Source organism: Momordica charantia (genome assembly GCF_013281855.1).
Source record: "Momordica charantia cultivar OHB3-1 chromosome 8 unlocalized genomic scaffold, Mcharantia_2.0 BLBB01000008.1, whole genome shotgun sequence".
Lineage (NCBI taxonomy): Eukaryota > Viridiplantae > Streptophyta > Magnoliopsida > Cucurbitales > Cucurbitaceae > Momordica > Momordica charantia.
The window spans coordinates 7149760-7166058 of record NW_028275166.1 but is presented as its reverse complement, the minus strand read 5'-3'; the positions used below and the strand labels follow the sequence as shown (position 1 = coordinate 7166058).

At 35.1% G+C, this 16299-nt stretch overlaps 2 protein-coding genes and 1 long non-coding RNA gene across 3 annotated transcripts; 2 read left to right on the top strand and 1 right to left on the bottom strand.

The window, feature by feature from the left end:
- The first annotated feature begins 359 nt into the window (after window positions 1–359).
- LOC111020322 (alanine aminotransferase 2) lies at window positions 360–6370 on the top strand. The gene is made up of 15 exons (XM_022296965.2): window positions 360–915; window positions 1501–1551; window positions 1783–1833; window positions 2237–2302; window positions 2383–2444; window positions 2918–2996; window positions 3092–3196; window positions 3283–3393; window positions 3612–3749; window positions 3839–3913; window positions 4025–4145; window positions 4282–4436; window positions 4793–4867; window positions 5667–5870; window positions 5970–6370. The coding sequence occupies exons 1-15, from the start codon at window positions 715–717 to the stop codon at window positions 6084–6086; spliced, it is 1611 nt and encodes a 536-aa protein (XP_022152657.1). The 5' UTR covers window positions 360–714; the 3' UTR covers window positions 6087–6370.
- LOC111020323 (Remorin family protein) lies at window positions 6336–8857 on the bottom strand. Its single transcript, XM_022296966.2, has 5 exons — window positions 8717–8857; window positions 8059–8629; window positions 7357–7840; window positions 7197–7278; window positions 6336–6655 (listed from the first exon to the last, which is right to left on the bottom strand). The coding sequence occupies exons 1-5, from the start codon at window positions 8771–8773 to the stop codon at window positions 6431–6433; spliced, it is 1419 nt and encodes a 472-aa protein (XP_022152658.2). The 5' UTR covers window positions 8774–8857; the 3' UTR covers window positions 6336–6430.
- On the top strand, window positions 8292–9557 carry LOC148209447 (uncharacterized). The gene is made up of 2 exons (XR_015792835.1): window positions 8292–8762; window positions 9149–9557. It is a non-coding gene; the product is annotated as an uncharacterized LOC148209447 (long non-coding RNA).
- The last annotated feature ends 6742 nt before the right edge of the window (window positions 9558–16299 follow it).

The window sequence follows — 16299 nt, the reverse complement described above, 5'->3', positions numbered from 1 at the left end:
TTAGAGCCAAGAAGAAAAGGGATATGGAGAGTACCAAAAAAATAGTGAGGGGTAAAAATGTCAAGCAAGAGAGTAAAACATATTGTCTTGAAAAGGAAAATACTTGTTTTAAATTTCAAAAGAATTAAAAAAAACTTGTTTTAAGAAATAAAAAGTAAAAAAAAAATAGAAAATGGTTAATTCGATAAAATGAAAAAGAAAATTTAAAATTAAATTTGATTTAGTTACTGATATTCAACCATATATACATACATATGTAGATCTAAGAATTAGGAAAGTAGCAACGGTCATAATTTCTCAATCTCGTCGACAAAGGGAAGGAAATAGTTCAGCGGAGCGAACGAGATTTATTTTATTGCATGAAGCGAACTAAAAAAAGAAGAAAATATAAAGAGAAAATAGTGTAGGAAGGAAAAATGTCCGAAATTTACGTCTCCGCGACCGCATCATCGATTTCCCTTTGCGCTGTCTTCGTATTTGGCTGACAATTGCTATTTACAAAAGCGAAAAAGGGTGTTGAGAGAGTGCTGAGATCGACACAGACACACAGATTCAACCAAAGTCGTAGTCTGTGTGCGCCAAATCCATCGAATCAAATCGTAAGTCGTGTTGATTTTGGTGTTGGGCACATCCGAGAAATCTGTTTTTTCCCTTTTCGATCAATCTCCTTTGCTTTTCACTCCGATTTTTATATTACATCTTTCAACCTCATCGATGCGGAAGTACGCTCGCGTTACCGCCACTGTTGGCGATCTTCTCAAGCGCTCCCTCCGGTCTCCTCCCCATTCCCATTCCCATTCCCGATCACGCCTCTTGTCATCTTCCCCCATTCTCGATCACCCCTCTTCTTCTTCATCCATGTCGTCCCCTTCCAATCCCGCTCAGCCGCTTTCAGTCGCCACCATTAACGCCAAGGTATTGTTTTCGATACTGCCCGATTGGGTTCACCGTTGGATTGGGGTTTCCGTTTTCAGTTTGGGTAATTTGTTTGGCGATTATGTGATTTCTGTCGGCATGCACTGAAGGGTTCTTTCTATTTGGAGTCTAAAATATTGGGTATTGTTCATTCTTCTTTTTATATGCTTGCTGAACTTTTTCGTATCATTTTATGTCGCCTCATCATATATCAGGGTTATTTAATCACTTCATCTACCGAGTTTGTGGACATATCTCTTCCCTGTTTGGAACAATAGGTCTGCTTTGATCATGTGCCGTATTTGTATCAATATCTGAAAGCCGCTCTGTCTGAGTAGATTTTTCTCGAGATTAGACAGGAGCTGTAATTCAATATATCCAATTGCTGTTGAGTTTCGTTGTTGATATATATGTCTTGGATAGTTTTATGCAATTCTCCTTTTTGGTTGATACTCCATCTAATTCGTTTTAAGTTTCAACCGTGTTTAAGTTCTGTTTTGAAAAGTTTGTCTCTCTATCTGTGCTGGTCATTCAACATTTTTGGCCCTGCCTTGGCTATATTTACTCTTATTTTTCTTTTCCCAGGTGCTCAAATGCGAGTATGCTGTCCGAGGTGAGATCGTCACGCTTGCCCAGGTAATTTGACTGGCTATCACGTAGAGAGCTGGATTCCTATATTTGTGTAAGGATACAAGCCTAAGATGACAGAAAGCAACCGGGAGCTTGATAAAGTTAATTATATCATTTGTTTTGAAGTATAAACTATCAATCTTCCTTACTGATCAGTAAAGAATTGCATTTCATTAGTTTAGTGTGACATTTTTTTTCCATCTAATTGTCTTTTTTTTTCTTGCACTTCTTCTGTAGAGATTGCAAGAGGAGTTATTGGCTAAGCCTGGTTCACATCCTTTTGACGAGGTATGGATATTTCTATTAACAGATTATCAAAATGCGGATTTGTAGTGTACTACTTGTTTACCTTTTGAGTTGGACGTTCTTTAACCAATCTATGATGTTGGTTTCTTTGTAATTCATGATTCCATCAAAAGAATGTGAAAATATCTCTTATGGGCATCCAACTACAAATCAAATGCTGTCTAATTAAAAGCAGCGGAAATTTAAATGAAACGGGCAATCAAAGCTGGCATTCTTTGTAGTGCACATGATGTTTTGTTAACGAAATTTTATGTTTGGCTTTTAGGCCTAGGCCTTTTCGCTGCAGGCACTTGATGACACTGGACTAAATGGTCATAACATCATAGGCTAACATACAGCATTTGTTATTTTGCTTCTATGAACATTGTGTTATTATTTCATACAGATACTTTACTGCAATATTGGAAATCCTCATTCCCTTGGTCAGCAGCCAATAACTTTCTTCCGTGAGGTTTGTTTGCAATATTTCATAGTAAAATACTAGTATATTTTACATCCGAAGGAAATATTAATATGATATTTCATTCTTAGGTTCTTGCATTGTGCGATCATCCTGCTATTTTGGACAGAAGTGAAACACAGGGTTTGTTCAGGTCTTGGAGATTTTTTTCACCTTTATAACTATAAGAACTGTGAAGTGGATTCTAGAATACTGAAAGGCTTGTTATCATTTTTTCTTTGGAAAAGATGGACAATGCAGGAAAATTGTAATGTGGTTTTGTACCTAATGTTGGAAAGTAACCTTGTACCAGTTTTTTAGAGGCTAATCAGTAATTTTGAAAATGGAACAGTAATTGTAATGTTACTTGCTCGTGATTACGTGAACGATGTGGAAGTAATTTTTGAACTTTTATGCGTATTATACACATCTAATCCTCCATGTACCATTATTGATTTATAATAAAGCTAAAGCACCTAATAATGATGGTTGTAGATTTGCATTTCATCTTTACCATTTTTTCCCGCCTTGTAAAGAGCATGGCATGTCTATAATAAGCTAACTTGAATGAAGCTTGAGGCTGAGTCCTTCCCCCTACTCAAACTAAATTTCCGAAACCTATTTCAGTGCTGATGCCATTGTGAGAGCTTGGCAAGTTCTAGATCAAATACCTGGAAGAGCAACTGGTGCATATAGTCATAGTCAGGTCATCGAGAACACCCATTTGAGAAGATAGTCATGTTTAAGCTGTAGTATTATATTGCTGATGAATCTATTTATTTACTTCTCTTTTCACATCAGGGTATCAAGGGTTTACGTGATACAATTGCTGCTGGAATTGAAGCTCGTGATGGATATCCTGCTGATCCAAATGACATTTTCCTGACAGATGGTGCAAGCCCAGCGGTAACCTCCAACTTTCTACCTTAATCAAAAGCAATATTTTTCCATATTAAGCTTGATAATGATCCCGGTGTTCTTTCTCCTGCCAGGTCCATATGATGATGCAATTGCTTATAAGATCAGAGGGGGATGGAATTCTATGTCCAATTCCTCAATACCCTTTGTACTCTGCTTCAATAACTCTCCATGGTGGCACTCTGGTATTAAGCCTTTGATCAGTGTTTCAAACTGACAAAAATTGTGGTCGTTCTAATGTGCTAACTTCTAGCTAACCTATAAAATCTGTTCTAGAATTACTGGCCAGGGGCCTGCGATTCCTTTAGCATACAGTTTTGGTCAACTTATCTTGAGCACTGTAGAATTTTAAGTTTTGTTCCTTTCATTGTAAGGGATTGTGATAATCATCTGGTTTATGCAGGTCCCATACTATCTTGATGAAGCAACAGGGTGGGGATTGGAAACTTCTGAGCTTAAGAAGCAACTGGAGGCTGCCAAGTCCAAGGGTATTAATGTTAGGGCATTGGTGGTAATAAATCCTGGGAATCCCACAGGACAGGTGCACTTCATACTGCCACTTCGTCTCTTCTGGACAAAGAAATATATGTCCTTTTTTAAAAACTTTACTTTGTTGGAAAATGCCTGCAGGTCCTGGCTGAGGATAATCAACGGGCGATTGTGGAATTTTGCAAACAAGAAGGCCTTGTGCTTCTTGCAGATGAGGTTGGTAGATCTGTCAGAAGATAGATATATGAGATGCATTTTGGACCAAAAGATGAAATGATTGATTCTCGACCTTTACAAGATTAATATATCTTGTCTACCCTTCTACAGGTATATCAGGAAAATGTTTACGTTCCTGATAAGAAGTTCCACTCGTTTAAGAAGATCTCCCGGTCTATGGGCTATGGCAATGAGGATTTCTCATTGGTATCTTTTCAGTCAGTCTCTAAAGGTAATATGACATTTTTTTTAACTTCAAATTTGCTGATGAAACATAGTTTGGGCATCATAGTTTGGGAGTAATCGTATTGCATTAATTAATTTCAGATGTAAGATAAGAGGCACTTATATATTTATGCATGATGTAGGTTATTATGGCGAGTGTGGAAAAAGAGGTGGTTACATGGAGGTTACTGGATTTAGTGCTGAGATAAGAGAACAGATATACAAAATGGCATCAGTGAATCTGTGTTCTAATATTTCTGGCCAGATTTTGGCAAGCCTTGTAATGAGTCCTCCAAAGGTTACGTTTGCCTCTCTCTATCTAACACGTTTTTTTATCTGTCATTCTCTTCCATGGGAGGGACAAATGGGAATGTGGATTTCTTTTAAAAAAAAAGAAACAGAGAATGTCATTCAAAGGGGCCACAGCATTCGGGTAGACTTAGGAATTTGGATTAGTAGGATAAAGTTTATTTATGTCTCTCCTTCAAGACTTGGAGTTGAACGTCCTGGCATTTGGGTAGGCATGTGGGTTATTTTGCTTTTGATTTGTTCGGGTTAGAAATTCAAAGCTTTTGGTTAATCTGACTTTGCATTATGATGTCACGATTGCGTGCTCTTGCTACTTCATATTAAGCAAGGTAGATATATGTGCAGGTCGGAGATGAATCCTTTGAATCATACTGTGCAGAGAAGGATGGAATACTCTCTTCCCTGGCAAGGCGTGCAAAGGTCAGTAAATTGACATAGACTAACGATTTTTGGGTTGGTGAGATAAATTTTTTTCTCAAGTGTCCTGAACATAGCTTAGGAACATTAAATCAGGCAAAACGTGGGATGCCAAATACAGTTTAGAACTATGGGAGGTAAGCATGTGCTGCGACATCCTTCAACAGTGAACTTAAGCAATATAAATATTCTGTCACTTCTTAATGGGAAACCAACTTTCATCTGAACAAAGTACAATGAGTGGTCCACAAAGAAAAAGGGCCCGACCAAAAGAGTACAAAGCTCAACATTAACAACTAAGAAGCTCAATTTTTGGTTATAAAAAAACCAAGGGATATTTCAAAATAAGTTTGATCTGAAATCCCACGACAGAAGCATTAAAACACGTTGAATTTCAGAATTCAGACATCCTCTCGTGAACTCTCTCTCACAATAATGTCTTCCTATTCCTTTCCAACTAGAAAAACCACATAGAGCACGGCCCTGAATAATTTCACAAAATACATGATTTTTGTACATAGGCTAAAGTGCAATTCTGCCCAAGGGACACCTCCATTGTCTTTATTTGCTTCTCTTTGATGGAAGTTGCTCTGGTGTTTAAGAGGCCAAAATCACCTTAAATGTTTGAGATTTGTGTTTGTTTTATAATGGCTATGCATGTCTTTCCATTTAAACGTAATATGGGTTGCAGAATGACGACTAATTAGTTAGTGTTAATGAGCTTAGCCCATAAAATGTTACAACAGATTTGCTTCCTCACCGGCTGCCCTTGCCCTTATTTTGCTTTCATTTCCTATCGTAGGCACTAGAAGAGGCTCTTAACAACTTAGAAGGTGTGGAGTGCAATAAAGCCGAAGGGGCAATGTATCTCTTCCCACGTATTTACCTGCCTGAAAAGGCAATCAAAGCAGCCGAAGCTGCCAACACAGCCCCTGATGCATTCTATTGTCGTCGCCTCCTTAACGCCACTGGCATTGTTGTCGTACCAGGTTCTGGTTTTGGTCAGGTTAGTTTTGTTTTTCTTCTAATCTTACTGTAGCCATATGGCTGAGACTCTAGTGTGAAACATGTCTCTGATTCATCCATGTGGCTGCTTTCTTTGAAGGTTCCTGGTACCTGGCATTTTAGATGCACCATACTCCCTCAAGAGGACAAGATTCCGGCAATTGTTTCACGTTTGACAGAGTTCCACAAACAATTCATGGAAGAGTTTCGCAACTGAGTTCCTGCTGCGGAACCAATAGAAATGTTAAACCCATTCCCCCCCTTAAATTATGAGCTATCTTTTGTTAGGGCGCTAAATTTTCCATAATAAACCAACCTCCCAATTCCTTCCTTACTTATTACCTCAGAACCATTTGAAATTGTCTCAAAGTTGGGGAATGAAATCCAATCTGATTGTTTGAAACTGGAAGAAGGTGTCTCTCTTCCTTTTACTCTTTGCTTTTCTTTCAAGAAACAACAATAAAAATTAGAAAAAGAAAAGAAATTTCCTTCTTTCTTCCATTTTTTTCTTTTGTCACTGTAAGAAAAGTTGATACAAGTGTTTGTGTTCATTGTTCTATTTTAGTGAGTGTTACGGCAAGGGAAGCAACCACAAGAAGAGGTACTGTGGTCTGAAAAATAAGAGTGTCGCCAGTTTAGCTTCCTGGCTTGCTCTGTGGCTTTCTGAATCTGATCAGAATGCTGTTGTCTGGCTGCTTCTCTCCATTCCTCAGCTTTTCTGTGGACTATTGCCAGCCTCTTCATCAGCTTCTCCTCTAGATTTGATCTCATACTTTCGATTTTCACCTGCATTACCAATTTATCTGTTTATCCAGTCAACAAGTTTCACGAACAAATCATTAAAAACTAACGGAAACTAGCAGAATCTTCTGTTTGCATGTGAATATGTAAAAGGTATTAAAAATATTAGTAAAAGTTAATAAAAATGTTTAGCTTTAGTAAAATATTAATAATGTTACAGGGTGGAGATGAGGCATCAACCAAACCCTGCTCTCGAGCATGACAGAGCTCAATTCAAATAAACAAATTCCATTTTTTTTTTCATTTTTCCAAATGGGGTGGTTTGCTGTCATAAATTGTTGGGAAGATGACTCGTAGCTTTTATGTTGTTGTTTTAATGGAGGCATTTGCAGATACGAGAGATACTTTTGAAATCAGGTGAGCACAGAGACAGAGGTGGGCCAGTCAAGAAGACAACAGAGAGAGAACGACGATTAAGGTGGCTGAAGCTGAACCATGGCGGATGGCTCGAGGAAGAAGACGAAGCCAAAAACATGAAAAAACACACCCAACAAAAATATAAAAGAGAATTTATCGATAATCGCACCTCAAGTTTCTTGGATTGAGCTTCTGCTTTTGCATTTTGGAGGTTTACCCAAGCCTGTATCTTGGCTTCTTCTCTCTGATATCTGAAAATTCGTAGGAATCTACTCAAGTCTGATCAATGGTGAAAAATAAAACTGTAAAAGGGGATAAAATATTCTTACCTGGTGCAGCATTTGGTCTTCTCCTCTTCTTCCCAAGCTGCAGCTCTGGAATCCGATATACTTTTCCGGCATTCGTTGCCGGTTTCGAAGTGTCTCAAGCTTTTGGATATTTCCTCCTCTTCCTCCTCCCTCGAGCTCCAATTCGATGCAACAGAGTCGAATTGAGTTTGAAGCTGTAGCTTTGCCAAATGGCATTCCTGCAACTGGGAAATGTCGATGGTGGCGCTATCCCCGTCGGTGCTGACCACACCGAGCGGCCCGGATCTGCTTGCCGGTGTGTTATGGCGCGCCGGGGAAGTGCTTTTGAATGGCGTGGGGCACCTTGAGGTGGTGGAACTGCCCAGAGGAGTCATCTCTGTTCCAATGTCTCTGTGTTGAACCTCATTAATGGCGCCTGCAACTTTCATCTTGTTAATGGGGGGACTGTTGAACAGAAATCCTTCCTTTGTTGGCAAAATTGGCTCTACATTGTCCATGAACTTATCTGCAGAACGATCGAATTTAGAGTTGAAAGAAACAGAGTTCAGCAGAAAACAGAGAACGGCTTGAAAAGTTGCTAGTTTTTTCCAAGCTACAGTAGAACGTTGAAAAAGTACAGCAGAAGTTTAGAAAGAAAAGTGGGTGCGATGAGACATGATTGGAGAAGAAAAGGGGTTCTGCGTAAAGTTGAAAATTTAAAACAGGAAGAGAAAAAGATGGTACCTTTTAGATGTAAATCAGAAACTGCATTAAAAGCTCTTAATGGGTTGCTGTTATTTCGTGCCAAAGTTGGAGATTCAAGAAAGCCAAAGACTGTCTTAGAAACCTTTTCCTCTGTAACTCGAGACTTCTCCGCAAAGACCTCAGCTTGCGACTTAAAGTTATCACATTGCTTTAGTAACTTTGTGGGCTCCGATGCCTTCAAGGCGTGGGCTGGCGAGTCATTGCAAGGGCTACAAACCAGCCACTTCTCTGCTTCGTCCCACTTTGAGGGGACGTTCTTTCTGGAAAGGTTTCCAACACTGAACCCAAAAACAGGTCTTCCAGGAGTGGAAGGAGACTCTGCAACTCGTCTCTGAGTCACCGAGTTAACTCCATCTCTCCTCCTCTGTGTTGAAACTTGAAGGACGCCTCTGGTTTCTAAGCAGGGGATATTGTTCGCCATTGGTAATGACTTGACAAACTCGGAAGTTTCTTTGAGGTTGAGCTTGCAAAGTGGGTCATGGAAGGTGTCTGCAAAAGGGTCGTCCTTGGTTTTACCATAGAAGCTTCTCCTGCCCTCCAATGGCGGTTCCTGAATCAGAAAAACAAGAAGCCATCAATCAAAAGTTTGCAAAGCAACAAAACCAGAGAGCACAAGCATTGTATCATCATCATTTACCCCATTTGAGTCAAACATGGGAGGAGACTGAAAGTATTTGGGAGAGGTAAGATCCATTAATTGCTTTCAGGTTTGAAAAGTGAGCAACAGCAACAGAAACAGAAAGAGATGAAGCAGATGAAGTCTCTTTCTGGTTGTTTTTCAAAAGGGTTAACTCCTTTTCTTCTCTATCTCTCTCTTCATCATATATGATATATCATATAGATATAAAGCACTGTGGCACAAGAAAGTGACTGTTTTTGCAGTCAAACAGACTCCTCACTGTCCAACCCAAAAGCATTGACTACTTGGAATAATGGGTAGAAAAAAAATGCAGCTACTCACATGGGGTAGCCTGCAAAAGCCAAGCTTAGCCAAGCCATGCCTCTCTCTCTCTCTCTCTTCTCTCTCTCTTATATTCAAAAAATGTTAAGAGTTAGACTGAAAATGCAGGCAGCAGGAGATGAAGAAGGAGACGAAACAGTACTTCCTCAAAAGGAGAGGAGGGGAGCCATGGGAGGGCAATAGAAAGAAATGGGCTCTCGTGAATCATAAATTTTGAAACTTGAAGAAAAGGTAAAAGTAACAATGGCTTCTTCTGCTCTCTCTGTGGGTTATTTTGTATTCTTTTTAGGAAGCTTCTTATGAGTTTTAGATGGGATTTGTTTAGATTTAGAGAGAGTGGGGGTGTTTGGTTTGTAGGCAAAAAGCTGGTTTTGTCCTGTTTTTCTTTACACAATAGTCTATAAGCATAGCTCTTTGTTTTGTATTTTGTCTCTGTTCCCAAAGATGCCTAGCTCCACCCGACAAGGTTTGTGGCGACAAAAATTATTCTGACATCTTTCAATTTAGTTAAACATAATTTTCTAGCCTTCAAATTCTAGCAGATGATTTGTCTCTCAACTCAAGTTATTTACCTAACAAAATGATACTCTACTCTAAATTCCCTTCTCTTCAAAAAAAAAAAAAAAAAAAAAAGGAAAATGGAACTGAAACTAAGGTTAGGTGTATGACAGAAGTAAATCAAACTGAAAATGTCTGATTTTTTTATTTTTATTTTTAGTTTTTAGTACAACGTACGGAGGTAGGGATCGAACTCACAACCATATATGTCAATTACCGTTGAGCTATGTTTGCTTTAGTTGAAAATGTTTGATTTTACTATGGTTTTGATTGATTTGTGTCACACATGATTCAAATAGACCTCGAATCGGTTAAATTAGACCAACTTTTACTCATAAATTTATTACAAAATGAGCACTCCGTGAGATAGTCAATCTTAATACTCAATATCATATCATTAACAATCAAGCGCTTAACTAGTATTTTATCTTAAACTGCTTACGAAAAAAAGTGTTTCGATTCAAAATACTAAAATCATCACAAATACACGAGTTAAAAACATATTACATATGAAAAGGGGACGCATAACACACGAGACTTAGTTAAAAATATATATCCATATAACAATTAGTGTTCAATGAAATTCATTAACAAATAATCAATCTTTTGGTAGGAATCCTAACTTTTTCTACCTCTATTCTTTTTTAGAGCCACTTTGTACGAGTTTACTGTTAATCAAACACAATAATTCAGTGCTATAACGTAAATTAGTTGCTTTCAATTGGCATAAAATTGCTCGAATTTAGGGTAAATTATTGTTGTAGAGATATATTCTAACTTGAATGCTCTACTTAAAAAAGAAAGTGCATTATAACAAGGAGGGTCCTCATGGGTAGTTGAATCAACGAATATAATTCTCTAATATTCTGACTCAAAAGCTTCCCTCACTTAAATATTTTGGTCAATAAATGACCTCAACCAATTAAGTTAAGGCGAACTTAATAGAGCTTCCAACTTTTTCACATTTTTAAATAGATAAATACATACCAATTTAAACATAGTTCAGCAGGTTAAGAAAACTATGTTCCCATGTGTTCTGCTAAAAAAAGACGAATACATGAAAATTAATGGCTCATAGATAAAAAAAAAGAGACAAACGAGAATGATGTTATAGATATTGACGAAACATATATATAGACACACAAAAAAAATAGTGTTTGGGGATGAAAATATTGTAGACACGTGGAGGACGCTCAGTGGTATTTAGAAATAAAAGAATATTCCAGGTCCACCTCGAACTTGAGAAGACCCAATTTATCCATATACAAGGCTAAGTGTAAAGGCCAGGGTTCGACCTGCTCAAACCCGACAAATTCGACATGACAAAAGACAGGGATAACCGCCGGTTGAGAGTGCTGTCGGACCCACCACCTTTAAATAGAGGGCCTCATTTCACGCTCAGGTATCGAATCTCACCTCGAACTTAATATTGAGTCCGACCTATACTGATTTGAGGATCGGGGAGTTTGTCCTCTTGTGCAAGTTCACTCCAAGGTTCAAGTCAGGTCGGAGACCGGGTTCGAATTAGATTTGTGAATTGTGTCGTGGAACTCCTTGCATAAACAAATAGTATTTAACAATCAAAATATCACAAATTGAAAAGAAAGTAGTCTACTTTTGCAAATATATGTACTTTCTTTTCAATTTGTGTATATATAATCAACAATTCACTTGGACAACGTCTAAAAGTGGGGTTCTAGTGGGGATGGGGACAAGTGGCAATGATAGAAGTGAAAAGTGAGAAGAAATTAAAAAAATATAAATATTTTTTTTCTTTTAAATATAAGTGGGATGGAGAGGTTTCAACCTTGAATTAATTTTTTAAAACAAGTAAATTAACTTTGTTAGCACTTGGATTATAAAATATTTATGCAAGGTTAAAGGATGTTAATAAAAGCATTATTCGTAAGAAGGTAACAAAGATTTTTTTGGACAATAATTGACTACTTTTTCTCATTCATTTACACTTTCTATTAATACTGCATCTTAAAAAATAAAAAAATTCAATAAATAAAAAGTTCACCTTAGAGCCCATAGAAACAGTGAGGATGGGACAGAAATACAATAAATTGCTGCTTAATGATAAAAGAGAATAATAATAATAATAATAATAAAATGGATAACTGTAATTTATGTATTTCAGAAAATGTCACAAGTTTTTCAAAATTTTAAATATAGTAAAATATTTGAATTTTTATTTTCAGAATTTTTATTATTTCGATTTTACCCTTGTAATATTTGATATACATCCAATGTATATCTGTATTTGATATACATTCAATCTATATATGATATATGATAACTCTTCAAAAGAGAGTTATTTGTGCAAGAATTCATATAAATTAGCTAAGGATAGCATCGCTAACACCCTATCTACACTTATCTTGTGCCAACAATGTTATAAATTCACTATCCTCCTTATTTTTGATGATGATGTTGAAAGTTTTATGAAGAATGACCTAATTTTTAATGTTTTGCTACAACATTGTTGATGTTGCAGCATCAGAGTCAAAAAGGTAGAAAAAGACAGAGTTGACATTTACAGCTTTTACTCGAAAAATTACTGCAGTAAAACAGAAAAATGCCTATTATGCTGAGCTGGATGCCACTTTATCATTTGTGTTGAGCTAAAATCAAGGGGGTATAAAAGCTTACAATTATGGTTGCCTCCAACAACTCTCCAACATTCTCCATCCCATCACTTCACTCTCACTTGAAAAAAGCTCCCAATGAAACCGTTGAAGAAGACAACAAAGAGAGAAGGGCTGCTGTTATTTTTCATTTTCTTCTTCTTTTGCACTCTTTGGTGCACAAGTTTTGTATTCTCTCTCTCTTTTTTTTTTGTATGGTATTAAGTAGCTAAGTTTATTTGTAAGGGGGAGGATGTTGTGAATTTGTTTTTGGGCTATAAAATTTGTTTTGGCTTTAATGATGATATATATATATATATATATATACTGAAGTTGTTTTTAACGTTTTATTTTCAGTGTGCTTGGCCAACATATTGGAATATCTTCTTATTAACTCTTGGAAAATTGTAATAGGATATGTTTGACTTCAACTCGTGCTAGATCTACTTGAGTTTAGAGCGTGAGTATTTAAGAATAAGGCTCACCTAGCAAGGTTATAAATTGAGTATATATGCTGTCAAGTTTGTTTAAAAACATGAATAGCAGAAAATCTGGAAATCTGGAAAGATTTCGTGTCTGTTTGGCCAGTATTTCAACATCGTTAATGCTACAGCATCGTTAGAGTAGCCCAGAAAAAGTCACACAAACTCTTCCCTCCTTACCCTTTTAAATATTAGTAATTAACCTCTTGTTTACATATTTTCCTTTAATCGATTTGGTTTTGCTTGGTTCTAACTTGTTTTTACTCAGCAAATTATACATGCACTATTTTGTTTGAGTTCCTTTAGTTTTTCTTGTTTAAAACATATTTTGTTAATTTGTTTATTTTCAAAAGTAATTGTTGAACTGTTTAATTATCAATCCCTGTGGAGACGATCTTTTTATCACTTGCTACAACGGTTGTGTACACTTGCACAACGGGTTCTAAACCGTAACCAACAATATACATTTGATGTACCTCTAATATACTTTCGATGTACATCCAATATACTCCTGATATACATTATCAGATGTACCTATCGTATACATTATTAGATGTATGTATTATACCTATAATCTATATATATATATATATATATATCTGATGTACCTCAAATTTTTTTAACATTTTTTTTTGACATGCATGATTCACATAAACCTTTTATATAATAACTTTATATTTCAATTTTTTTTTGCACCATTGACATCATATGAAAAAATAGTTGATATAATAGTATTATATCAATACACATGTATCATAGTTATATTAGTAGATATCATGGTTATATCAGAGGTATATCAATGATAAATTAGAATCACATTAAATATATATTAAATATATATCAATGTTATATTAGTTGTAAATCATAAAATCATATATAAGAAATTATATCAGTAGATATTATATTTATATCATTGAAATACCTATCATATATGGAGTGGGCCTCATGCTGCATTTAAGGCCGAAACCAAGTCGACTCGGATTGGGCTGCACGGGGTTGGGGTGCATCAGAGAGGTTCTTGGCCACTAGGCTGAGAACTCGTCGACGTCGAGTAGTGCTCGGCGTCGACCCGGGTTACTGGGCCTCGACCCACTTACCTCTCTTCGGGTCCGCTCCTTCTTCGACTTTCTTTCCTCTTTCTGTTGTTTATTATGATCTCTATTTTCTCCCTATTAACATAAAAAGTAAAAAATTCATAACAAATCAACCTTTCACCATTTTACAAACGAGTAAAACTGCCTCATCTAGAGTTACAATGATTCTAAGTAAAATTGTCTCGTCTAGAGTTGAATATGAAGTCCCGGTAAAAATTCATATAACTTTGAACAATCCTTCCAAATGATTTATCTTTCTTTGAAATTAAAAGATTTGATATGGTACATATATGATTGATAGAAAGTCTAGTAATCAGTCGAAGTAAAAAAATAGATTAATAGACAATATGATATGATTCAAGGTCCAATATAATTAAATTAACGACCTCCTTGTTGTGAAGAGGGCCAAAGGTATAATTTGGGAAATTAAATTAATGTTGAATCAAACAATAGAAGGTTGTTTTGGTTTAATGTGTTTTCTGTTTAAGTGGGCTTCTGTTATCTTTTCATTTATTATTAAAAAAAAACAATAGAAAGTTGAAGGCCGACTTGAACATAACTCGTCAAGAAACGTGTTCAATCAAAATGCTGTGAGTTCGAATCTCCGTTCTTACACACTGTACTAACAAAAATATCTAATGTAGTAGTGGCCTGTAAAAATGATCCGATCTCGTCATCTGTTCATCATCCTTCAATTATCAATCATGTAAATTAGGTGGGTTAATGAGTTTTAATATATTTTTTTTCCCTAAGATATCAATAGTATGATGAACAAATGTTTCAAAACAGGATCACAATATCCTTTTGTGTAGCTTTCTCTGACAAAGTAAGAGAATTTATTTTTTAATGTTTTGGCCTAACGGTTCAAACATTAATAACATTTTTTACAGATTATATAAAGGTTCACATTTTCACTTCATAATTGGAAAAAAAAAAGAAAAAAAAAATGAAACTATACTAAGTCTGACTTGATAACTTTTTGCCATCGTCCACTTTACAGCATGGATGTGAAAATTACTATTTATCTTTATCTACATCTTTGGATGTTTTGGAAACACTTTTCGGAATAGTTGACATGTCGATGTTCCAAGCTCTTTTTAGTATACTAGAGCTCGTTTGGTAACTTTATTGTTCATTTGTTTTCATTTTCTTTTTGTTAGTAAAGAAAAATAGAATTACATGAGACTCAACACTATGGATTCAAGAATGATAAAGCAAAATTTTTATTTATGCTGAGATAGATTGAAAACGGGAAGAAAAAACTTGTTTTCGTTGTTTCCAAAATTTGTTGAGATTGTTTCTAAAAATGAAAAAAACAAGAAATATAAATAGCTTGTCAAAAGTTTAGGTATTTTAATAAAATTAAAAACAAAAAACGAAAACAGGAACGAACTCTTAATGTCCAAAATTTAAAAGATTTAAAGTTACTTCAGTTTTGGTAAGGTGCTCAATTTTTGTTTTGTTTTTGTTTGTTGTTTGATAGAAACAAAATTGTTTTTAGTAACTGTCTTTATTTCTTATTTTTTTAATTAAAATTTTTTTAATATATTTGGTAACAATTTTTTGTTTATTGTTCTCTAAAATTTTAAATTAAAAAACAACTTTTCATATGAAAATTAATTTAAATTAAATATTCAAACGTTGTACCTTATATTTATTTTTTAAGATTTGTTATGCATTTTATAAGTATAAGAAAATATTTCTATTTATGTTTTGGGAAAACTAAAATGAGGAAAAATAAACCAGAAATTTATTTAGTTATTTTTAAAATTTCTATATAATTTTGGGAAAACTATATATATATATATATATATATATTTTTTTTTTCAAGCTGCTTGAAAAATTCATGGAGAAGCCCTTGATAGTACACTCTGTTTGCAAATATGAGGTATAAAGATTGGAACGTACCACCACAAAAGGAAAAAAGAAAAAAACAGCAGACTTCATTTACCTCGGAGCATGTAATTACTTGTAATTTTTTAAGGATGATAATAGGTGTCGTATCCCTTTAAAACTGGTAAATATTAAAAAGAAACTTGTAATGGTGGTTTAATTATGAATTTAATAGTTAAATAATTAAATTCATAACCGTTGTGAATTTAAATAACTATTTACTTTTTTTTTTAAGAGCTTAATATTAAGAGGAGCTAGCTACGTGCACAACAATTGAAGATACATCTCCGTATATAGGATGTTATGCGAGAAAAAAAAAGACGATAATTAAAATTTTAGAGAGATATTACAAAAATTTCAAAGAAAAACAATTTAGAGAGAATAAACAAAGACTAAAACTAAAATTTTTGAAAAACAATTTTTTCTTTTCAAATTTAAGGTGAAAAATAAAGTGAATAGAAACACAATTTTGAAAATTAAAACAATAACCATTTTAAAAATTAATTTTTTTATTAACTCTTTGGTAAAAAATCACTTAGTGAATTACCTCAAAGTGATTGACCACGGAGGATTAGAGTGGTTTTGGATTTTCTAAAATATCT

Excerpts from the sequence above, each read along its gene's own strand:
- LOC111020322 (XM_022296965.2), top strand. The coding sequence starts at position 715 with ATGCGGAAGTACGCTCGCGTTACCGCCACTGTTGGCGATCTTCTCAAG. Across the intron at positions 4,146-4,281 it reads TTTTCAGTCAGTCTCTAAAG|GTTATTATGGCGAGTGTGGA; the intron begins GTAATATGACAT and ends TGCATGATGTAG. Across the intron at positions 4,437-4,792 it reads TTGTAATGAGTCCTCCAAAG|GTCGGAGATGAATCCTTTGA; the intron begins GTTACGTTTGCC and ends ATATATGTGCAG.
- LOC111020323 (XM_022296966.2), bottom strand. The coding sequence starts at position 8,773 with ATGGATCTTACCTCTCCCAAATACTTTCAGTCTCCTCCCATGTTTGAC. Across the intron at positions 8,630-8,716 it reads CCATGTTTGACTCAAATGGG|GAACCGCCATTGGAGGGCAG; the intron begins GTAAATGATGAT and ends TTTCTGATTCAG. Across the intron at positions 7,841-8,058 it reads TTCTGATTTACATCTAAAAG|ATAAGTTCATGGACAATGTA; the intron begins GTACCATCTTTT and ends ATCGTTCTGCAG.